The sequence below is a fragment of the Schistocerca cancellata genome, chromosome 4, assembly GCF_023864275.1.
Source record: "Schistocerca cancellata isolate TAMUIC-IGC-003103 chromosome 4, iqSchCanc2.1, whole genome shotgun sequence".
NCBI lineage: Eukaryota > Metazoa > Arthropoda > Insecta > Orthoptera > Acrididae > Schistocerca > Schistocerca cancellata.
Genome location: NC_064629.1, coordinates 753,960,008 through 753,985,587, shown reverse-complemented (window position 1 = coordinate 753,985,587; position 25,580 = coordinate 753,960,008). Strand labels below are relative to the sequence as shown.

Genomic DNA, 25,580 nt, shown 5'->3' with positions numbered 1-25,580 from the left:
TTCACAGAGGAAGACCGCACTGCAGTTCCTTCTCTAAACCCTCGCACAAACGAAAAAGTGGCTGACATCGAAATAAGTGTCCAAGGAATAGAAAAGCAACTGAAATCACTCAACAGAGGAAAGCCCACTGGACCTGACGGGATACCAATTCGATTCTACACAGAGTACGCGACAGAACGTGCCCCCCTTCTAACAGCCGTGTACCGCAAGTCTCTAGAGGAACGGAAGGTTCCAAATGATTGGAAAAGAGAACAGGTAGTCCCAGTCTTCAAGAAGGGTCGTCGAGCAGATGCGCAAAACTATAGGCCTATGTCTCTGACATCGATCTGTTGTAGAATTTTAGAACATGTTTTTTGCTCGCGTATTATGTCATTTCTGAAAACCCAGAATCTACTCTGTAGGAATCAACATGGATTCCGGAAACGGCGATCGTGTGAGAACTAACTCGCTTTATTTGTTCATGAGACCCAGAAAATATTAGATACAGGCTCCCAGGTAGATGCTATTTTCCTTGACTTCCGGAAGGCGTTCGATACAGTTCCGCATTGTCGCCTGATAAACAAAGTAAGAGCCTACGGAATATCAGACCAGCTGTGTGGCTGGATTGAAGAGTTTTTAGCAAACACAACACAGCATGTTGTTCTCAATGGAGAGACGTCCACATACGTTAAAGTAACCTCTGGCGTGCCACAGGGGAGTGATATGGGACCATTGCTTTTCACACTATATATAAATAACCTAGTAGATAGTGTCGGAAGTTCCATGCGGCTTTTCGCGGATGATGCTGTAGTATACAGAGAAGTTGCAGCATTAGAAAATTGCAGCGAAATGCAGGGAGATCTGCAGCGGATAGGCACTTGATGCATTCCCGGCGGGGTCAGGGATTTTCTCTGCCTCGTGATGACTGGGTGTTGTGTGATCTCCTTAGGTTAGTTAGGTTTAAGTTGTTCTAAGTTCTAGGGGACTGAGGACCATAGATGTTAAGTCCCATAGTGCTCAGAGCCATTTGAGCACTTGGTGCAGGGAGTGGCAACTGACCCTTAACATAGACAAATGTAATGTATTGCGAAGACATAGAAAGAAGGATCCTTTATTGTATGATTATATGATTGCGGAACAAACACTGGTAACAGTTACTTCGGTAAAATATCTGGGAGTATGCGTACGGAACGATTGGAAGTGGAATGATCATATAAAACTAATTGTTGGTAAGGTGTGTCAGGTTGAGATTCATTGCGAAAGTCCTTAGAAAATGTAGTCCATCAACAAAGGAGGTGGCTTACAAAACACTCGTTCGACCTGTACTTGAGTATTGCTCATCAGTGTGCGATCCGTACCAAGTCGGGTTGACAGAGGAGATAGAGAAGATCCAAAGAAGAGCGGCGCGTTTAGTCACAGGGTTATTTGGTAAGCGTGATAGCGTTACGGAGATGTTTAGCAAACTCAAGTGGCAGACTCTGCAAGAGAGGCGCTCTGCATCGCGGTGTAGCTTGCTGTCCAGGTTTCGAGAGGGTGCGTTTCTGGATGAGGTATCGAATATATTGCTTCCCCCTACTTATACCTCCCGAGGAGATTACGAATGTAAAATTAGAGAGATTCGAGCGCGCACGGAGGTTTTCCGGCAGTCGTTTTTCCCGCCAACAGGAAAGGGAGATAATGACAGTGGCACGTAAAGTGCCCTCCGCCACATACCGTTGGGTGGCTTGCAGAGTATAAATGTAGTGAAGTGATAAGCAGAGCGAATGAATACCAACTGCCTCTCTGCATTGCCTTTGTTGACTTTGAAAAGGCATTTGACTCCGTTAGCCATGTAGCTGTCCTCCAAGCTTTGAGTGAGCAAGGAGTGGGAGCAGCATACATTGAAGTGCTCAGGAAAATCTACGAGAATTCTTCAGCTTATGTTAACATCGGCGAATCAGCTCAAGAATTCGGCATCATGAGGGATGTCAAGCAAGGCGATCGATCCCATCTCCCCAAAATTGTTCTCTGCTGTATTGGAAATGGCTATGTCTAAGCTGAGCTGGGAAGGTAAGGGAATTAGAATTAATGGGAGAAGGCTTACCAACTTGAGATTTGCTGATGATATTGCCTTACTGGCCAAAGACTTCGCAGAGCTCCAAAACTTAGTTACACATCTTGCATCGGAATTTCAGCTGGTTGGCTTGAACATGAACCTTTCCAAAACAAAAGTAATATCCAACAAATGGGTCCCAGCTGGAGATGTGAAAGTCAAGGACAGTCTACTAGAAGCGGTCAGTGAATATGTCTACCTTGGCCAGATTATAAATATGAAGGGAGACATAAGGCCAGAAATCTATCGACGCATCAAGATTGGCTGGCAAGCATTTGGGAAGAATTCAAAAGTATTCAGATCAAAAATGCCAGTAAATCTGAAGAAAGCAGTATTTGATCAATGCATTCTTCCTGTGATGGCGTATGGCCGCGAGACATGGGCACTGAACTCATTCACAAAAGGGAAACTTAGGACAGCACAGAGAGCCATGGAGAGATCAATGCTGGGCTATACAAGAAAGGACAGGAAAAGGGCAGATGACATCCGGTCTGTGACGAAGGTTAATGACATCTTAGAGAGAGTAGTTTCCTTGAAATGGCAGTGGGCTGGCCACGTTGCAAGAAGAAAAGACAACATATGGACGAAGCTAGTACTGGAGTGGAGTCCGAGAGAGCACCGGAGGCCTAGAGGAAGACCACCAGACAGATAGGACAAAGACATCAAGAAGATCGCTGGTAACACCTGGCAGGGAACTGCCCAAGACCGTCCCACTTGGAGAAGACTTCTGAAAGCCTACCTGAATCCAGGACTCGAAGAGGCCACATCATCTAATGATTGAATTGGCTGATGATGATGATGATGATGATGATGAGATATAGATTCGTGCGCTGTCTCCTCCCACTTCCCTCCCCCTGCCACCCAGACTTTGCCTCCTTCCTTTCTTCACCACCGTTCTTCCTAATCCTCCACCCTCCTACGCCCACCCCCACATCCCACGTGCGATGACCAGATTATCGAATACGTGCATATTTATAAATGAATATTACCACTTGTACACAAAGCAAACTAAATCAAAATATTTTTCTAGTTGAAGAAGCTACCTTCAGGTAATAGCAGGATTCATCAAATGATCTCACTTTACAGGTGACCTAAAAAACTACATTTGAAAGACTACTTGCCCGTCTGCCTTCGTCATTATCTATTCTTCTTTCCCACAGATACGCGTACACTGGAAAACCGGTAGTTGTGACTGATGCGATGGAGAACTGGACTGCTCCAGAGGTGTTCGACTTCGAGTTCTTCAAGAGTATTTATGACGAGAGAAACGTACGAGGCTGCCAGTTCTTCCCGTACGAAACGGAATTCAAGCGCTTGGAGGAAGTGTTCGACATGAGCGAAGACAGAGCAAAGATGAGGGATGGCACCAAACCTTGGTATGTTGGCTGGTAAGTACTCTCCACGTCTTACCAAGATTACACGACTATCTAAATAGTGCATAACTGTAGTGTCCTGGTATTCGGTTATGTGTTAAATTTATACCGTTTCTTGGAGTTCCCTTCTACAAACTAATTTCTTAGGGAGCATGTTCTTAAAGATGCGACTGATGTCATGGGGGGGGGGGGGGGGAGCGGGAAGGTGGGCATAGGGTGCGCACAATAAATTGTATGTAAAAAGTATTTGCTATTTTCATTTCACCCGCCCTCATTCACCTGTCAGTCTCAACAGTTAAACAGAAGGAAGTTGTGTTACTTCTAGCTTAGGTTTGGTGGAGACACCCACAAGCGAAAAGCGTGAAATCTGAAAGAGAATGACAGATAAGTGACATGAAAACCTCGATATCATATAGGCTTGAAAAGAAACATTAAATTATGCTCATGTTTAACTGAATTATTCTTTGGAAGCAATGATTGTTTCAAAATTGTCGGCCACTAAAGCCTCGAGCATCAACGGACCTCTAATATTACGTTTGTGTACTGCAAGACAGCGTGAGAAAGGAAAATGAGCAGTTGTTCTGAACTCTGTTGGACCACATGAACTGTAGGAAAACCAAAACTTGTTTGAGGTTCACACGGGACACATTTGACCTCGAAGACTGGGAACCGCACGAAAACATGCTTCGAATAACACTCGATCATAAACAAAAACAGTGGACTGTGTCATTTCCACGCAAAACGTTGCATTCCAGAACAAGCGAAATTTTAATAAAGAGAAACAAAGTAACAAGACATCAATAAGATAGAGAGGAAATTATACAGAATTCGATGACATTAGTGTATCATTACATTTTCAATCAACACTTTCAAACCCATCTGCTTAAAGTAATTATAATAGCGCAAAACAAACATATCCTACACACCTAATTGTGCTTATATTAGTCCTCATAGTGCAGATGCGGAATTTCTATGAAGTGGTTAAAACAAAGTGGAAGAGAACAATGTGCGCTCCTCACTAAAGCCACGTTTTCCATTGGAAATCACTTTCGCATTCTGTCAGTCCAGTATCAAAAGCCACACTAATTATATTTTCAAATGATGATATGGGATGTCAGTGTCAAAACTGCCTTTCGCCAAGCATACTGCAACATAGGCGCTACTTTGATGCAGAAAATTGATCGTAAATCACAGAGTGAAGTTTGGTGATGAAATAACGGTCATGTATCTTCACTTGTGGTTTGGCACATTGTAGTCTTACAAAATCAGCAATTTCTCTAAATAGAGCTTATACTGACGAAAGAAGTAACCATCAAGGGGCTGGCAACATTTGATGGTTTTCGGTGGCAATATATTTCTTTGGAAAACTTGCATCTAGAAGGGTAAGACCTGTATTACCTATCCGGGAATCATGCAGCAAAAGGCTCTTTCCACTTGTTACATGTTCGCCACAGAAGTCGGAAAACTTTTCATATGTTCTGTAGTCATTTTTGCACTTTAGCTTCATTTCACATGAATGTTTTGTAGGCTGGTTCTTTCAAGTTTCTTCGCAATATTTGGGCCGAAAGTGCCTTGTGCCTCTTGGAAACAGATATAGAACTTGTTTGCTAATCTGGCTATCCTTAAAAAGCCACGTCAGTTGTGCACCTGTGGGTGAGCTATGTACAGACTGCAACACACTAGCTGTAGTTTTCTCTCCTATGCGAGGCAGTGTTGATGATGAAGACATTTCATACTAGAATCTAATCTGGTCACTGTTCCAAACATTTCCTTTCTCCATAACCAGATCTGTCATAAATATGTTCACTTCCTCTAAAAACTGCTAGGCTTTCTGACGTATATTATTGTCGTCTTCTATGTCCTTACGTATGACAAATGTAATATGCCTGGATGAAATGCCTTATTCAACCTTAAGATTGTCGAGAAAAGAAATCGACGCTTTGAAATTTTGACGCTTCTAGTGCCCACATTTGCAGATGCCAATAGTGAACTGGAGCATACGATCTTACTCTATCAATTCGTGATATTACATGCTCTTTTACAGTTTGCATTTGCGACAGTCTATTTCCTTTGAAGCGAGTTCCTGTTCGTCTTTTGCTAGACACACAATTTAGAATTAATCAGCAATGTTATTCAAATCTAATGCACATATAGTACCTCATTAGCTTGCTATAGGAATTGAAGCCACGATTGTAATAGTATTCATAAATGTTCTCTAGTGCGCTGTCATCAATATCTTTTAAATTCTAATACACTGGGCCTAGACTGTTTGGATGGAGGTAGTTCGCACTCACGCTGACTGAACTGTTATTGTTGCTCTGGAGATAAACGTCGTGTACCGCTTCAATAGCCACCTTCAGGTTCAAGTTCTTTCTGTCCTTCAAAATCAGTATATCTGTCCAGCATAACATCATTTATTTCTCTGTCATCCACATTATATTTTTGAATTATGTATATTATACGAAGGTTGGAACTAAAATAGTGGCAAATATCTATTCACAACCGATACAAAAGAGTTACATGTTTGCACCTGTTAGTGTCCTTCAAAGTAGTCACCAGCGTTGTGTAGAACCCGTTGCCAGCGATGTGGAAGGCATAGTATACCGTTAGCAGAGCCTGTTCTGTTGATGGTGCGAATGGAGCGGACTACTGCCTGCCGAATCTCTGGAACAGTTCTGAATCGAATGCATGAAATGGTTCCCTCATCTTAAGTCCGGGGAGTATGGTGGATGGTACAGTACTTTCCAGTCCCATCGACCGAACAGAGCAGCCACAGCTTGCGCTGTATGCGCACGCGCATTGTCGTGCAAAATGATGGGTGGGTTGCGCAGAAAGTCTCGCCGCTTCTTTCGCAAAGCTGGTCGCAGGTGATGTTCCAAAAACGAACAGTAATACTGTGCATTGACGGTCTGCCGTGGAGGAACGTGATGCGTTAGGATAACACCATCACAGCCGTACACGAGAATCACCATAACTTTCACCATACTGGGGCTCTGACGCACTTTCGACTTCGCGGCGACCCATAATGGTGTCATTCGTTGGATTGGCGTTTCAGTTTTGGCTCGTACGATGTGGCCCATGTCTCATCCAGTGTTACGATACGGCGTAAGAAAGCCCCTCCTTCGCGCTCATAGCGCTCCAAGTGCGTCTGAGCAGCGTCGTAACGAATCCATTTCTGCATTTCCGTCAAGTGAAGCGGAACCCATCGTGATGCAGTTCTTCGCATGCCCAGGCGTTCCTTCAGGATGCGATGCACAGTCGTATGCGCCAATCGGTTTCGTGGGCGAGCTCACGAATCGTATAGCGTGGATCACTGTCCACTAACGCGGCAACAAAATTGTTCAAATGGCTCTGAGCACTATGGGACTTAACATCGGAGGTCATCAGTCCCCTAGAACTTAGAACTACTTAAACCTAACTAACCTATGGACATCACACACATCCATGCCCCAGGCAGGATTCGAACCTGCGACCATAGCAGTCACGTGGTTCCGGACTGAAGCGCCTAGAACCGCTCGGCCCCCGGGGCCGGCTAACGCGGCAACAGAATGCACTACTTCTTCAGAGACGCTAGGACGACATGCCCGATGCACGTCTGCCACAGTTTTCCGACCTTCGTTGAAAGCATTTACCCAACATGCCACTGTTCTGTACGGCAATGCCGATTCCCTGCATGCCTGTTGAAGACCTTGATGACACTGTCATGGTGTACGACCTCTGTCACATTCAATCTTGGTCCAACTCCGTTGGTCCTGTTTCGAAAACATAATGACACCATTACGTTACACCGCTCGCTCACAAGCGCGATTGTGCGCACGCTGGAGACGTGGGACGGGCGAGTCCCTTTGCTCGGAGGTATGGTAGGTATGTCAACAACGTGTGCTATCAGCGACAATAGTAGATTCCATTGCATAGAGTTTCCACAGCAGTGTTGCCACTATTTAAATTCCAACGTACATATATCCGCAAACTCTCTATCCTCGACCCCGATTTCATTTCCACAATCAGCACGCAACTTTGTCCCTAGTATTTGGACCACATTCGTAGGATTCATTCTCTTCGTAGTATCGCTGTCCACAGTTTACACAGTAACCGGCATGCGAACACTCCAGAAGACACATTCGCACAGCAGCACTTGTCAGTGCAATCACATGGTCCGTCCGATAGCGCAGAGAAATGCAGAGTTGTACATGGAAATGACACTGACCACTGTTGTTTTCATCACTGAGCGTCACTCCAAGCAAGGTTTCACGCGGTTCCGAGAGTTCGAGTTCAAAAAGGTGTCCCTTGTCAGCCTGGTTTTGACTGATCACATCGCAGCGCAGATTTAACGCCACTATCTTACCCACATAGATTGTCATACTCAACCGGCCAATCTATTTAACTATGAAGAAAGTGGCCATCCGTCAATGTCAGCAGAAGCACTGTAATAACAAATATTTTTATCAACTTCCTATCGCTGATGCGAACTAAGGAGCAGTTTACCTTAATACGAGGGTTCGAACTTTAATAGTTGCAACTATTTATTTACAGCCGGCCGGTGTAGCCGAGCGGTTCTAGGCGCATCAGTCTGGAACCTCGTGACCCCTACGGTCGCAGGTTCGAATCCTGCCTCGGTCATGGATGAGTGTGATGTCCTTAGGTTTAAGTAGTTCTAAGTTCTAGGGGACTGATGACCTCAGATGTTAAGTCCCATAGTGCTCCGACCCAATTGAACTGAAAATTTATTTACAGCTGCTACAAAATAGATACGTGTTTCAAAGTTTTACTGACCTTCAGAGTAGTCACCAGCATTGTGTATAACCCGTTGCCAGCGATGTCGAAGTTGTAGAATACTCTTAGCAGTGCCAGTTGTGTTGATAGTTCGATCGGCGCGGTCTATTACTCGACGAATTTGTAGCAGTTCTGAAGCGAATGCCGTGAAGTGTTTCCCTCAGTTTAGAAATCGAGTTGAACTCACGAGATCTTAAGTCAGGGGAGTGCAGTAGGTGGTATAGCACTTAGCAGCCGTCAGTGAACAAATCAGTAACAGCTGGCAGTATACGTGCTTGAGTATTGTCCTACAAAATGATGGTCAGGTCCTGCAGAAAGTGTCATCACATCTGTCTCTAAGCTGGTCGTAGGTTGTGTTCCAAAAATGAACAGCATTGAGACAGAAGTGATGACACTTTTTGCAGGACCTGACCATCATTTTGCAGGACAATGCTCAAGCACGTACAGTGCAAGCTGTTACTGATTTGTTTGACTGATGGGGCTGCTAAGTGCTATACCACCTACTGCACTCGCCTGACTTAAGCCCTCGTAAGTTCACTCGATTTCTCAACTGATGAAAATACTTCACGGCATTCGCTTCAGAACTGCTACAAATTCGTCGGGCAATAGACCGCGCCGCTCGAACTGTCAACAGAACTGGCACTGCTAAGAGTATCCTACAACTTCCACATCGCTGGCAACGGGTTATACACAATGCTGGTGACTACTTTCGAAGGCAGTAAAACTTTGAAACCCGTATCTATTTTGCACGAGCTGTAAATAAATAGTTGTCACTATTAAAGTTCCACCCCTCTTATTAAGCGATAGGTTGTGTAATTTACACTGTATGATACATTAAGTTTCTTCACATTATATTTCGTATGGACAGAAAAGTAATTACAAAGCAGCTATTTATCAACTAGTTTATAATTGTTCTTCACATACTTGGCGTAATGTGTGAGAACTGGACTTCATAATGGATGTTAAAGGTATTTTTTTGTCAAGATACAAATATAAAGCGTCTGTATATAAATACCAAAATAAAGATAATCTGCACAAAAATTTAAGATTATGTGACAGTAGCCAGATAGGGGCATAACTGTAGTTACAGAACGTTGGCATGGCACGAATTATCGCCCTGCGGAGTATACGACAAAGAGAACTCTACAGAATTTTGCGAACATATGGTGATTATACAACCACTGCGAATACAACACTTATCAATACACGGTACTGTCCGTATAAAATAAAATAGTGCTTTATGAAACATTAGGAGGGGCACCATAATTTTCACAAGGTTTAAGAGTAAGTTTTATTGCTGTGCTTCAAAAAAATCGCAGTAAAACAAGTACCTTACATCTCCCTTTTCTTTCTTCTTTCATTCGCAGATATTATAATCCTTGATACCCATTCTCTGTGAATAGAAAGGAGTTGAACCATGGCTGGTACGCATACTTACCGCTCGCATGCATTCTTCGAAATCAGAGAGAGTTCCCAGTTACGGGTTGAGCCTAAGCGTCATTTTTTCTTTTTGGAGACTGAGAGGCCCAAGTCCACTTCCCGTTCCTCACTGCCTAATATCTGTAACCATATCTTGAAACCGTTCGGTGAAAGAGTTGTATTTGTTACTGAATCAGAGATACTGACGTTCTTCGCCAACTGGTCCAGTTTGTAAACTAGACCTACATCAGCTGCGACCCATACAAAGGAGATTCCCATACGCCTTCTTTTCTTCTGTGGTGACATTCGGTAATTACATTCAATCCGAATGGTAAAATGAATAGTGATTATCCTTCAAAATCTTCATAGCAGCGAATGCGAAATTTAAAACCTAAGATGCATAGTGTAGACTAAATGAGGGCTGCACACAGATTCTGCACATATGCGAAAGAAAAAGGTAAAAGTGAATGATCCTCGTTATATTCATACATCTACATAAATATCCCGCAAGCCACCGTAAGGTGCGTTGCGAAGGGTACCCTGTACCACTGCTTGTCATTTCCCTTCCTGTTCCACTTGCACTGTCTGTACGCCTCCTAATGAGCCATAATTTCTCGTATCTTATCTTCGAAGTCCTCACGCGCGAAGTATGATGGCGGCAGCAGAATCGTTCGGCAGTCAGCTTCAAATTCCGGCTCTCAAAATTTTATCAAAAGTGTTTTCCGAAAGGAATGCCGTCTTTCATCCAGGGATTCCCATTTGAGTCCCCGAAGCATCTCCGTAACACGTTTCGCTCGAATCTACCGCTAACAAATCTAGCAGCCCTTCTCTAAATTGCTTCGATGTCTTCCTACAATTCTACCTGGTACGGATCCCAAATACTCAAACAGTACTCAAGAATAGGTCGCACCAGCGTCCTGTATGCGGTCTCCTTCGCAGACGAATCACTATTTCCTAAAATTCTCCCAATAAACCGAAGTCGACGATTTGCCTTCTCTGCCACAGTTTTCACATGCTCGTTCCACCACATATCGCTTTGCAAGGCTACACCCAGATATTTAACCAACTTGACTGTGTCAAGCGGGACACAAATAATACTGCATCCAAACTCTACAGATTTGTTCTTCCTACTCATCAGGATTAACTTGCATTTTTCCACATTTAGGGCTAACTGCCATTCATCACACCAACTGGAAATATTGTCAAGTTATCTGGTATGTTCTTACAATCGCTCAGCTTCGACACCATACCTTACACCACGGCATCACCAGCAAACTATCTGAAATTTCAGCAGTGTAGCTGCTTTGCTAATTGTTAAAGTCTACGGTATACACGGTGTAAATTTTAAGTTGACAAACCAGAATAACTCTAAAAATAAGCTTCACACGAAAAAATTCGTAGAATCCAAAGTTGATTATTTTCGAGGGGAACATCTGCTGGTACTAAAATTAGCCCGCCGCCCCAGCCCCCATTTTTTATTGCAGAATCAGATTATACATAAAAAACTACGTACATTTTGTCTTAAACATTTGTTTCGATTCTTGGCAGTTGGCGCTGTAATTCAATAAAATCCATGTTCTCATTTTTGCGTGGAAAATGGTTACGGATAAATAAAAAATACTTATTTACTTCGTAAATTTTGATTCACTAAAACTAAAACTCTCCCTCTCTCCCTATAGGGAGTCAATATTTGTAAAACTCTAATTCCTCTCTCTCAAACCCCACCCTATGGGGAGAGAGGGAGAGTTTTAGTTTTAGTGAATAAACATTTACGAAGTAAATAAGTATTTTTTATCTATCCGTAACCATTTTCCACGCAAAAATGAGAACATTGATTTTCTTTAATTACAGCGCCTACTACCAAGAATCAAAACAAATGCTTAAGACAAAATGTACGTAGTTTTTTTATGTATGTAGAATCTGATTCTGCAATAAAAATGGGGGTTCCCATTTGGAATTTTAAAGTTGCCTGCCGCCCCATCCCCAGGGGTGGGGGCTAATTTTAGGTACCAGCAGATGTCCCCCTCGAAAATAATCAACTTTCGATTCTATAAATTTTTTTCGTGTGAAGCTCATTTTTCGAGTTATTCTGGTTTGTCAACTTGAGCAGGTAAATGCAGTCTCATGTGACAAAACCTTGGACGCCGCGATCTTCACATAGTCTACGCATTTATTTATTTTCTGTTGACTTACATGTAGGTATTTTCTTGACAAATTGGCACTTCCCTTACCGTTTGCATATTGCTAAAAAATTGTGTAATTAGATTGAAACATATTTTCGCGTAGGATACGAATATAAACTTTGTTTCCCAAACACTCATATTTCGGTCTGTATATTGGTTTTAAGATACTCGAAAACAAACCTATATTTCAAGACTTAGGCTGTACTGCAATTAAGGTCTGAGAAGCACAGCGTAATGAAAAACGTACTTTATCAAAAGTGTGGATTTGTGTGTTTTAACTGTAACACGTTGGGAGGAGAGATTATTTTTCCATAGCAATAAAAGGTTTAAAGTTAAGCAATTCCTACAAAATCAGGTTAATCGTAAGAATTGTAATGGCTGGTTACTGTATTTCAGGAGTAACTGCGATGATCGTATCGCTCGTATCCTGAGGGAGCACTACACGCGCCCCTACTTCCTGCCCCCAACTGCGGAGAACAAGAACACTGACTGGATATTTATCGGGAGCCCCGGCTACGGGGCCCACATGCACGTAAGTTGATTCACACATAAATGTATTTCTGCATATGGAACATATTCTAACATGCAGGTCCACGAAAATTATCTAAGAAATGACTGCTCTGAATTATTTTCTAACGATCTATTACATGTGTAGTTAACACTGTGACTCCAGACAGTTTCACGACTATACGTAACTTTTTTTAGATCCGACAATCTGACGGTCATACTTCCTTTTCAGTAACTTGTAAACAGGTAATTTCTAATTTGTGAAATCGTGTATCAAGGTATTTCATTCTCTGATGAAGACGAATGACGAATTAACCGCTGCTGGTCCGAAAAACTGTACAATATGGATGTTTTGAGTGGTTTTGCAAATCCATTAGGCAAAGGCCGAGTTGGTTTACCATCTCCACAGAACACGCTCACAGTTAAATTACAGACGACTTAAATAATGACATTCATATAGAAGAAGACGGAACATGCTTTCCATTAAGGTAACATATTGGCATGAGGATGGACAGCCGGGCACAGAAAAAGTTATAGATCCACGATGATTCATCCTGCAGAAATTATTGTTTTCAGTGTAGTAGTAACTGCTGCAAAATGTAAACGACATCATAGTCCAGCACCAATCCCTGTCATATTCTATGGCAGTAACGTCGTTTCTCTAATATCGTCCAGAGATATTTAGGAGGACAATGACAAAATATTTAAAAAATCGTTGAGTAAAAACGATAGCTATGCCACTTCCTTAATGAGGTCATTACACTGGGATGACAGTAGTGATGTGATATTCACTTATACGGATGGCGGTACTACGGCGTACACAAGGTACAAAAGGACAGTGCATTGTCGGAGCTGCAATTTGTACTCAGGTGACTCTTGTGAAAAGATTTCCGACGTGTTATGGCCACACGATTGGAATTAACAGATTTTGAACGCGTAGTGGTAGTTGGGGGTAGACGCATGAGACATTCCATTTCAGAAATCGTTAGGGAATTCAATAATCCGAGATTCGCAGTGTCGAGAATGTGCCGAGAATACCAAATTTCAGGCATTACCTCTCACCACAGACAACGATGTGGCTGACGGCCTTCACTTAAGGGGAGCAGGAGGTGCCTATGCTGCCCATGTTAAAATCACTAAGTTTGAGGAACATTTATGACTAAACTACCAAATAGAAAAATTTGAATTTTTTTACATATAGAGTGGTTTAGTATTGCAGTTATGACAGAGGGATTTTGGAGTACCTTTTCTAGTTTCCTTCCAATTATTTTTTTTATTAATGACCCAAATTTTTTTACAAATAATTGCTTTATAATTAAACTGAAATGAAACTACTGAACATATTGCCAAATGGCTGTGTTACAATGTAAGTTTGACCACTAGGAGTGCTGTATAAAAATTTCATATCTCTAGCTTGAGTGGATTTTGAGAAAATGTTCCTTATATTCGAAAAATTCTAATTTACGGGAAATGGCTATCAAAGTTTCTCAAAACATTCCTGCACTATAGGATGGATTATCAGGGTCTTCTTCTTCATCCTCCAAAAGCTTCCTCTTCTGTCTTGTTTTCTGGCCTGTTGTTCCATCATACTTCATATGCCTTTCTCTTCTTTCTGCTCCTCTTATCCTTTCTCTGTCAATATTTCTTAGTGCTCGTACAGTGTTCACCCCAGCTGTAAATCCTAATGCCTTCAGAACTTCACACTTCACACTGCTCCCTTGGTTGTAGGTTGCTATTGCATCATAAATGCCAAAGTGCAGTGTTTTTATGCTTACAAACACCCTTTTAGGAATCACTTTCCAAATCAAATTGTTTACGCTCTCATTAGGATTCTGCGTCTTTCTGTGTAGACATTTGTGTAACAATTCTGGCTGTGCTAAGTCATGAAAAATATCATCACTGTCACTAACATATTCACGAAATCTGTCACTTCCACCAGTCAGCTTCTTGCTAGAAGATGTCACAGGGCTATGGCCGGCCATGTGTTGCTTAGCAGAAGAACGCACTGTTTCAGTAATTGTAGTATCGCAACTTGGTATTAGTGTTAATTTTCTTTTCCCTACATTCTTCCTCTTCTTATATACACGGTTACTAAAACGTGGCATCGTAACCAGAACAACGCTTTACACAAGAAGTATAATACTACCAACAACAGGCGCAACACTGAACTAATTCGAAACGGTAAACAGCAAAGAGACGATGCTCCGCGCTCTTAGCGCTTCATTTGTCACAGAAAACAATGTAGCCAACCCTTGCACACTCGCTGTATGCGTAACATAGGCGCTGTATGCGTAACAGGCCGAAAAAATCCCAAGCAGTTCGCCAGGAAGTCACGAGAGGGTGTTAGATGCATTCAGCGCCCGCCCATTTCCTCTGCAGGCGTGAAGAAAAATGATAATAAATCCACTTCCAGGGCGAGTAGAACAATAATTCAAAGTTTACATTAAAGAGGAATGTTCCAATTAATTTTCGGTAGCAAAAAAAAAATCGTAATTTTTTGGATTTGACCACCTCCGGCTCCCCTTAAGGACCAAGAGCAGCGGCGTTTGCATAGAGTTGTCAGTGCTAACAGACAAGCAACACTGCGTGAAATAACCGCAGAAATCGATGTGGGACGTACGACGAACGTATCCTTTAGGACAGTGTGGCGAAATTTGGCGTTAATGGGCTCCGGCAGCAGACGACCGGCGCGAGTGCCTTTGCTAACAGCACGGCATCGCCTGCAGCGCCTCTCCTAGGCTCGTGACCATATCAGTTGGACCCTAGACAACAGGAAAACCGTTGCCTGGTCAGATGAGTCCCGATTTCAGTTGGTAAGAGCCGATGATATTGTTCGAGTGTGGTGCAGACCCCATAAAGCCATGGACCCAAGTTGACAACAAAACACTGTCCAAGCGGGTTGTGGCTCCGTAATGGTGGGGGCTATATTTACATGGAATGGACTGGGTCTTCAGGTCCAACTGGACCAATCATTGACAGGAGATGGTTATCTGAAGCCATTCCCGGTCTTCATACTACCGAACAACGATGGAATTTTTGTGGACGAAATGTTTAATGTAAAAGTGACCTGTTACCAATAAAGAACTGTGCAATAAGTTACTTCGTAAATACATACAATATAGGTTCAGCCACTTTAAAATAAATACATCTAATGACGGAGATACAGTACTCTGTAACTGCAAAGGTAACATCGCTGTTTAAAGTTGGGTCATCAAAGGGAGTTTAAAACTTAGACGGAAGTGTTTTCTCAGTGCAATATATAAACTCGTATACACCATCATAATAAATATAAGGTGAAAGCCCATAGCGGAAGTGTCTTATGAGAGGGACAGAGTAGACTCAGGAAAGGTAGATTCGCTTTAGACGTTTTTATATCTATTATATGATGTATAGTGGGAATTAGTGAAGTTCGCTGGCAGAAGGAACAAGACTTTTGGTCAGGTGAATACAGGGTTATAAATACCAAATCAAATAGGGGTAATGCAGGAGTAGGTTTAATAATGAATAAAAAAATAGGAGTGCGGGTAAGCTACTACAAACAGCATAGTGAACGCATTATTGTGGCCAAGATAGACACGAAGCCCACACCTACTACAGTAGTACAAGTTTATATGCCAACTAGCTCTGCAGATGATGAAGAAATTGATGAAATGTGTGATGAGATAAAAGAAATTATTCAAGTAGTAATGGAAGACGAATATTTAATAGTCATGGGTGACTGGAATTCGAGAGTAGGAAAAGGGAGAGAAGCAAACATAGTTGAATATGGGTTGGGGATAAGAAATGAAAGAGGAAGCCGTTTGGTAGAATTTTGCACAGAGCATAACTTAATCATAGCTAACACTTGGTTCAAGAATCATGAAAGAAGGTTGTATGCATGGAAGAAGCCTGGAGATACTGGAAAGTCTCAGATAGATTATACAGGGTGTTACAGAAAGGTACGGCCAAACTTTCAGGAAACATTCCTCACACACAAATAAAGAAAAGATGTTATGTGGACCTGTGTCCGGAAACGCTTAATTTCCATGTTAGAGCTCATTTCAGTTTCGTCAGTATGTACTGTACTTCCTCGATTCACCGCCAGTTGGCCCAATTGAAGGAAGGTAATGTTGACTTCGGTGCTTGTATTGACATGCGACTCATTGCTCTACAGTACTAGCATCAAGCACATCAGTACGTAGCATCAACAGGTTAGTGTTCATCACGAACGTGGTTTTGCAGTCAGTGTAATGTTTATAAATGCGGAGTTGGTAGATGCTCATTTGATGTATGGATTAGCACGGGGCAATAGCCGTGGCGCGGTACGTTTGTATCGAGACAGATTTCCAGAAAGAAGGTGTCCCGACAGGAAGACGTTCGAAGCAATTGATCGGCGTCTTAGGGAGCACGGAACATTCCAGCCTATGACTCGCGACTGGGGAAGACCTAGAACGACGAGTACACCTGCGATGGACGAGGCAATTCTTCGTGCAGTTGACTATAACCCTAATGTCAGCGTCAGAGAAGTTGCTGCTGTACAAGGTAACGTTGACGACGTCACTGTATGGAGAGTGCTACGGGAGAACCAGTTGTTTCCGTATCATGTACAGCGTGTGCAGGCACTATCAGCAGCTGATTGGCCTCCACGGGTACACTTCTGCGAATGGTTCATTCAACAATGTGTCAATCCTCATTTCAGTGCAACCTTTACGGATGAGGCTTCATTCCAACGTGATCAAATTGTAAATGTTCACAATCAACATGTGTGGGCTGACGAGAATCCGCACGCAATTGTGCAATCACATCATCAACACAGATTTTCTGTGAACGTTTGGGCAGGCATTGTTGGTGATGTCTTGATTGGGCCCCATGTTCTTCCACCTACGCTCAATGGAGCACGTTATCATGATTTCATACGGGATACTCTACCTGTGCTGCTAGCACATGTGCCTTTACAAGTACGACACAACATGTGGTTCATGCACGATGGAGCTCCTGCACATTTCAGTCGAAGTGTTCGTACGCTTCTCAACAACAGATTCGGTGACCGATGGATTGGTAGAGGCGGACCACTTCCATGGCCTCCACGCTCTCCTGACCTCAAGCCTCTTGACTTTCATTTACGGGGGCATTTGAAATCTCTTGTCTACGCAACCACGGTACCAAATGTAGAGACTCTTCGTGCTCGAATTGTGGACGGCTGTGATACAATACGCCATTCCCCAGGTCTGCATCAGCGCATCAGGGATTCCATGCGACGGAGGGTGGATGCATGTATCCTCGCTAACGGAGGACATTTTGAACATTTCCTGTAACAAAGTGTTTGAAGTCACGCTGGTACGTCCTGTTGCTGTGTGTTTCCATTCCATGATTAATGTGATTTGAAGAGAAGTAATAAAATGAGCTCTAACATGGAAAGTAAGCGTTTCCGGACACATGTCCACAAAACATATTTTCATTCTTTGTGTGTGAGGAATGTTTATTGAAAGTTTGGCCGTACCTTTTTGTAACACCCTGTATAAGAGTAAGACCGTGATTCAGGAACCAGGTTTTAAATCGTAAGACATTTCCAGTAGCAGATGTGGACTCTGACCACAATCTATTGGTTATGAACTGTAGATTAAAACTGAAGAAACTACAAAAAGGTGGAAATCTAAGGAGATGGGACCTGGATACACAGACTAAACCAGAGGTTGTACAGAGTTTCAGGGAGAGCATAAGGGAACAACTGTCACGAATGGGGGGAAGAAATACAATAGAAGACGATCGGGTAGCTCTGAGGGATGAAGAAGTGAAGGCAGCAGAGAATCAATTAGGTAAAAAGACGAGGGCTAGTAGAAATCCTTGGGTAACAGAAGAAATATTGAATTTAATTGATGAAAGGAGAAAATATAAAAATGCAGTAAATGAAACAGGCAAAAAGGTGTTCTTCTTATATCCTCCTTTCAAGACACTGTCCATTCCGTTCAACTACTCTTCCAAGTCCTTTGCTGTCTCTGACAGAATTACAATGTCATAGGCATGCCTCAAAGTTTTTATTTCTTCTCCATGGATTTTAATACCTACTCCGAATATTTCTTGTGTTTCCTTTACTGCTTGCTCAATATACAGATTGAATAACATAGAAGAGATGCTACAACCCTCTCTCAGTCACTTCCCAAGCACTGCTTCCCTTTCATGCCCATCGACTATTATAACTGCCATCTGGTTTCTGTACAAAATGTAAATAGCCTTTCGCTCCCTGTATTTTACCCCTGCCACCTTTATAATTTGAAAGAGTGTATTCCACTCAACATTGTCAAAAGCTTTCTCTAACTCTACAAATGTTAGAAAACAAAAGAAAAGTTCGGAGTAGGTATTAAAATCCATGGAGAAGAAATAAAAACTTTGAGGTTCGCCGATGACATTGTAATTCTGTCAGAGACAGCAAAGGACTTGGAAGAACAGTTGAATGGAATGAACAGTGTCTTGAAAGGAGGATATAAGATGAACATCAACAAAAGCAAAACGAGGATCATGGAATGTAGTCGAATTAAGTCGGGTGATGCTGAGGGAATTAGATTAGGAAATGAGACACTTAAAGTAGTAAAGGAGTTTTGCTATTTGGGGAGCAAAATAACTGATGATGGTCAAAGTAGAGAGGATATAAAATGTAGACTGGCAATGGCTAGGAAAGCGTTTCTGAAGAAGAGAAATTTTTTAACATCGAGTGTCAGTGATTTAAGTGTCAGGAAGTCGTTTCTGGAAGTATTTGGTTGGAGTGTAGCCATGTATGGAAGTGAAACATGGACGATAAATAGTTTGGACAAGAAGAGAATAGAAGCTTTCGAAATGTGGTGCTACAGAAGAATGCTGAAGATTAGATGGGTAGATCACATAACTAATGAGGAGGTATTGAATAGAATTGGGGAGAAGAGGAGTTTGTGGCACAACTTGACAAGAAGAAGGGACCGGTTGGTAGGACATGTTCTGAGGCATCAAGGGGTCACAAATTTAGCACTGGAGGGCAGCGTGGAGGGTAAAAATCGTAGAGGGAGACCAATAGATGAATACACAAAGCAGATTCAGAAGGATGTAGGTTGCAGTAGGTACTGGGAGATGAAGAAGCTTTCACAGGATAGAGTAGCATGGAGAGCTGCATCAAACCAGTCTCAGGACTGAAGACCACAACAGCAACAACAACATACGATTCAAAATTAACATAGCGATTACCCGTGATGAAAGCGATGTAATAGATGGCCTTGCATCAATAATAAATACAGAGAATGTAAAAGAAAGTTCAATATTTTCTTACATACTTGATAGGTGTCCTACAGAGGATGGGGAAAAATACGAAAACACCAAAAACACCATACATTACCATGTCTAGTACGGTGTATAAAAACCGTTGGCATTCGAAACAGCTTCCAGTCGTCTCTGAAAAGATAAATACATGTCCTGTATGGTTTTAAAAGTAATCTTATACCATTCTTCCTGCAACATAGTGGCAACTTTAGGCAACGGTGATAGAGGAGCATTCGATGGCAAGTAGACAACAAAGGCTCAATAATATTGAGATATGGTGACTGCGGTGGCCAGGAGAGATACTACAGCAAAGCCTCGTGTTCACAAAGCCAGTCCTGGATGATGCGAACTATGGGAACGGGGGCCTTGTCGGGTTACAATATAGTGTCACTGTTGTGAAACCAGAATTCTAAAGGGGATGGACCTGATCAGCGATAATGGTCGTAAATTGGTAGTAATGGACCCTTGAGAATAACAATGTAGTCTATGGAATACCACAGTACGGCTGCCCAAATCATCACCGAATCCTCGCCATGCTTTACGTTTGAGCCATAAACTCCATCAGAAGTTGGGAACAGAAGTGAAACAAGACTCATCCGACTAAAGGACAATCTTCCACTGCTCCGCAGTCCAGGTTTTATGGCTTCTGCAGCACGTTTTGCTGTTGTGGGTATTTGCGTCAATGATGAATGGTTTTGGAATTCCAGCTCTCCCTGATACTCCATGTTGATGGAGATCCTTTCGTGCTGTTTTGGAGCTGACATGGTTCGCGAGTGCGACATTCAGTTCTGCAGTGACTTTTGCATTTGTCGTTCTCTTTCTTTCTTTCTTCACAATCCTCTTCAGTGGTCGTCCTCAGCGATCAGTCAACACACACTTTCGTCTATATTGTAACTTAACGGATGATGGTTTTCCGCTTTCCATGTTTGCGATATAAATATTCGATACGGTGCCTCTTGAAACGACCAATTACTTCGGCTACTTTGGTTACGGAAGAATCCACCGTACGAGTGCCAACTTTGTGCCCACTTTCGAATTCTCTTAGTTTCGACATAATGGGCTCACAACAGTGTTCGGACCACGACTGACGCCTTCGATGTATTGAGGACATTGCACAGATGCCGTTCCTGGTCAAATACAACATGCTTGACCAACATCTAAATTTATCTTCAAGTATGCGTTTCTCGCGCTGTTTCCATATTTTTGTCGCGCTCCTCCACCGACTCCGGTCACGAGGTCAACACCTAAGCGATAATCCATTTGACGTCATACGTTCTGCAGCATATCTGGAGTCACCGAAGCGAGCGCGTTAGAAATGCGGAGTTTGAGTTCTGGTGTTGGTTTTGGTGAAGAAATCACATACACAAGTCTTTCATCATAGGAGTATAAAAGTGGTGAGGGGGGCGGCGTGCCCGTCCCCTCAATCCCCATAATATTCCAAGTACGAACAGAAACCCCCGTTTAGCGCAGATGTCTGAAGGCCGGTTGGACTAGCCACGACCGGATGTGCAGTAGCAGACACCACAGGTAGCTCACGACCTCAGGGTGCGCACACAGAAGGCTCAGGTTACCTGCATACCGTTCAGCGACTTAGACCAGCGCTGTGAATGAGGCTTTTCTGTCGTATAATAGGGTACAAAAGGGCGGACAGACTGTAGGAGTGAAGGACACAGTATTTGTACTGTGGCCACTTCCGCCTTCTTGATGCCATTGTCCTCCATACTGTAGATATGAATTTTTCCTCTAGTGCGAAGCGTTCGCTCTGGTTTCTCAGTACGTAGTACTTTTTTGAAACCTAGAAATCCGCGTCTATAGACGACTTCCAAATGTTCAAAATGGCTCTGAGCACTATGGGACTTAACTTCAGAGGTCATCAGTCCCCTAGAACTTAGAACTACTTAGACCTAACTAACCTAAGGACAACACACACATCCATGCCCGAGGCAGGATTCGAACCTACGACCGTAGCGGTCGCGCGGTTCCAGACTGAAGCGCCTAGAGCCGCTCGGCCACAACGGCCGGCAGATGAAATCCAGTCCTGCCAATTTGGGTTCAAGTTCAGATGAGGGTCTTGGTTAGCTGCTTTTTCTGTTTTTTATATACACAAGCTGGGGTATCTGTTTCGCAATTAACTTCAGATATACAGTTTCTAATTTTTTATTTCTCCTTCAATGTGGATAGTATATTTAGACACTAACAAAACTGATTTTTGTTGAAATCATGAGAAGAGTGGAAATGTCAGACGATCTAAGCGGCAAATATCAATTCGTTGGGAGAATCAAAATATACTGTATCTCGTTTTTTATATAACCTATTTGTATCCAAAAAATTGAAAAGGTATTCTGATACCACGAACTTATACTGCTCACCTCATCACTGCAAAAAACTATGAGACAAATAAGAAACCATTAAATTTATTAAGAACATTCTAGGTGCTATACCAGGGAACGGACTGGTTCTAAGTGTAAGTAAGGAAGTTTTTCTCTCAGGCAGTATTAATACCAGACCACGATGTTTTATTTTTTGATAAAACTATGGCCGTGCGGTTCTAGGCGCTACAGTCTGGAACCGCGAGACCGCTACGGTCGCAGGTTCGAATCCTGCCTCGGGCATGGATGTGTGTGATGTCCTTAGATTAGTTAGGTTTAAGTAGTGCTCAGAGCCATTTGAGCCATTTATTTGATAAAACGAATGCAGAGATATTGAAGTACTGTTTTATCACCAAAACCCATTTCTCATGTCTCTTATGTTTTTACAAAAGATTAACAAAATTAAATTCGTGAAAAATGTTTCAGTATTGTCTTCTCTTTCTTACACAACTCCATTGTTGGGATCAGATGTTGCAAAATTTATTGCAGATCTCCCTGCGCTGTGGAGGAAGAAATGACAATTTCGGCAACAGGTCTTTCTGTTCTGTAACTGACAAACGTTGCTAATTTTCAGTTGAATTACGGCATGCCGTACATCAGCCATTGCCTTTCCTCTTTTGAATACTTTGACATTTTTCCAATCCTCCGTTTCAGAGTAAGAATTTTTAATAGCTTCTTGAGATGCATGTGCTTGAGACATTTTGATCGTACTGCTTTTTACCATTTTTGAAACCCAAATTATCTCGTTCCATTACAATGATCTTTTATCGATACAGAGAAAATCTTACACGCACTCTGCTTACCACTCGAACTGTGCATCCACTAAATGGAGGAGACCTTAACGCATGGCAGTTGAAACTTCTGAGGGAAGAACTGCTTGGCAGGAAGACCATGTATCATCTAGTAATACATTTTTGAAAGATTTTCTGTAACGTTTTAACTGAAACAGCAACCAGCCACAAGTATGGTTTAACAAGGTTTATTTGGATGAAACTATGACCGATTTCGGATTTTCACAAATCCATCTTCAGATGATTGTTACACGTTTCCTTTTGTTTTCTTGCTGATGCCTCGTTTTGTAGCCGTTATTGGTTTGCTGCACTAGGATAATAGAAAGTCCAAATAAACTTTGTTAAACCCTATTTGTGGCTGGTTGATATTTCACTTATAAACGTTATATTATTACATCTACGGTCTCAACATGTCAGCTTTCGACAAAATAGCGTGAAACATTTTCACCGTAATTTGGCACTTGGAACAAGTCTAGGAACAGACAGCAAAGTCCCAAGCACACAACCGCACTAATAACGTGTTTCGTGAAATAATGGCACATACAATGTTTGAAATTTCCATTCTTCGTGTAAATGACAAATTACTTATAAAGAAAAAACAATATTTCTTCTCTATTAAAGAAAAGGAAAAGCTTCTTAATGTCTGAACGCAGAAGTAATAATTAAATTTGTCTTTATAAAAAATGTTTACCAACAGGTTCGTACAGTCACAACACTTCTGAGATACAATCATATTTACTCTAAAAAGTCAGTTGCAAATCGATATTATTAAAGAAAATTTTATTAATTAATTACTACACTGGTGATTCAACTTTGCCTATAGTTCCGTGGTCAGATTGGAAATTGCTGCCTAAAACAAATATTATCAGATATCCAAGAGCTGCCCTATCATTCTTCAGTAAAAGACCGGTAATACCTGTAGTGAATGATGCTCTGAGGTTTCTCAGTTCTGGGAGGATTTGTTCTCTATCTTGTTGGCACGTGGAATATGCGAAGAGTAAATGATAAATATCTCCAACATCTGAATTACTGAAATAACAAGTGCCTGAATTTCATAGCGATAGACGATAGAAATGAGAAGGGAAGCTACCATGATTGAATCTCATCCGAGTGGCTATTCTAATACATCTGTGGTGTACTGACATGTTATGAAACCAAGGTAAGCGAAGTATGTCGAGTTGAGCCAAACCATAATATTTTCCTTTATTTGCAGTAGTTTCCCATTTCTCTTCCAACTGGGATCTGACTTCCACTTTTATTGTGTTCAAGAAATCGGTGAAAGGTAACTGGATGTCAATAGAAGCCCCAGATGTAGAAGCTCGCTTGGTCAACTGGTCTACTCTTCCGTTACACAGAATCTTTGCGTGAGCTTTTATCCGAAGCATATTGTTGTATCTCGGGTGGCGAAATGATAGCATTCACGGAAACGCACGGGAATGAGCGCAGGGTGCAACTACGCTTGGCGCCCAGAAAAACTCAGTGTCAACCTAACCAGCGAGCAGAGGTTCTGAGAACACGCTCAGGGACAAACACGGAACTAAGAAAACGCGGCAGAGCGAAGAATTCACACACGAATGTAAGCGAGCGTAGGCCAAGCAACCAAGAATTTGGGCTGGTGCTAGCATGCGACTGACTTCGGTGTCCACGTGATAGTATCAGGAAACATACGACTCCAAAGGCACTCACGCCGCTTACGGTGGAGTCACGGTTCACCCCGATTCTCGTCCGTAAACAACTCCTCGCCCGACATACATCAGTCTTGCGGGGTTACCGAATCCCCTCCCTGACCCCTCACCCTTTAAGGGCATTTAGATCCAAAAATGCCCCCAGCATGTGTTGGAGTCGTCGATTCAAGTTATGAAGGACGACAGGGATATCCGGCAGGGGTTCCATTGGGTGCTGTATGCCAGGACGTCCACGAGATACTGGGGCTCGAGAACCGACGAGGGCTGGGGGGGGGGGGGGGGGCAATTTCTGCTAGCTGCGGCGTAGTAGTAGGAGGGTGGTACTCCTCAGATTCCTTCTCCTCCGCCCCCCCCCCCCCCCACCCCCGACAAATATGTCTCCCGGGTGGTGGGTTTCCATAGAGTTTGGACGAGGCTGTAAATTATACCATGAGCAGCGCACAGGCGGTGGGAGGATCAGTTGATCTCCACTGCCTGTGCTAAGGGTTCCTGTGTGCCTGTCGGTGGCACCCACTGCTCAGCTGGTTTGCAAGACATGTCAGACACTGCTGATCCACCGCAATTACGTAAAGTTGTCACCCCTTATGTCCCACCAGGATGCCTTGCAACCGTCCAGTGCGTGCCGAGACGGCGGAACCGTGCTGGTGATGTGGCACGGCCTGCGGGCCACGGGTGCGGCACCAGACGTAACAGTTTTAAATTTGGCTGAAATGTGCCCACAACGTTCCTCTGCAACGGTACAAAAGCATGGCGCCCTGTGACGTCATCCTCGGGCTCAGAGACACTTCAGACAGCAAAGTGTCGACACATATGAATGAAAGGTCACAGCTCAAAAGTTCATGTGTGCTTTGAGGTGGGTTAATCTCCCACTGGCACAAAATTTCCCACAATTATGCCCAACGCTACCGCGGACGTGTCACATGATGGGTAGGTTGTCACAACCCCTGTTACCCACATTTCACCCCTTCTTTTGCCGCCCCTCCGACGGACATCAGAAGCACGACACACAGCGTTGAAACCACACGGTTTTCTTACGGGTGCTCAACTACCCCTTCCCTTGGCGCGTTGATTCGCACACATTTTGCTGTCGAAAACGACAGTTTACAGTGCAATGAGCAACACGACGACCTTTTTGACAACTTTCGA

The 25,580-nt window shown here is 42.9% G+C and overlaps 1 protein-coding gene across 1 annotated transcript in view; it reads left to right on the top strand.

Moving 5' to 3' along the window:
- The window catches only part of LOC126184427 (uncharacterized), a 433,983-nt gene that overhangs the window by 325,354 nt on the left and 83,049 nt on the right, over window positions 1-25,580 (top strand). Inside the window, exons 3-4 of the mRNA XM_049926817.1 lie at window positions 3,232-3,459; window positions 12,216-12,351. Of these exons, the coding sequence (XP_049782774.1) occupies window positions 3,232-3,459; window positions 12,216-12,351 (364 nt within the window). The remainder of the gene's footprint in view (window positions 1-3,231; window positions 3,460-12,215; window positions 12,352-25,580) is intronic.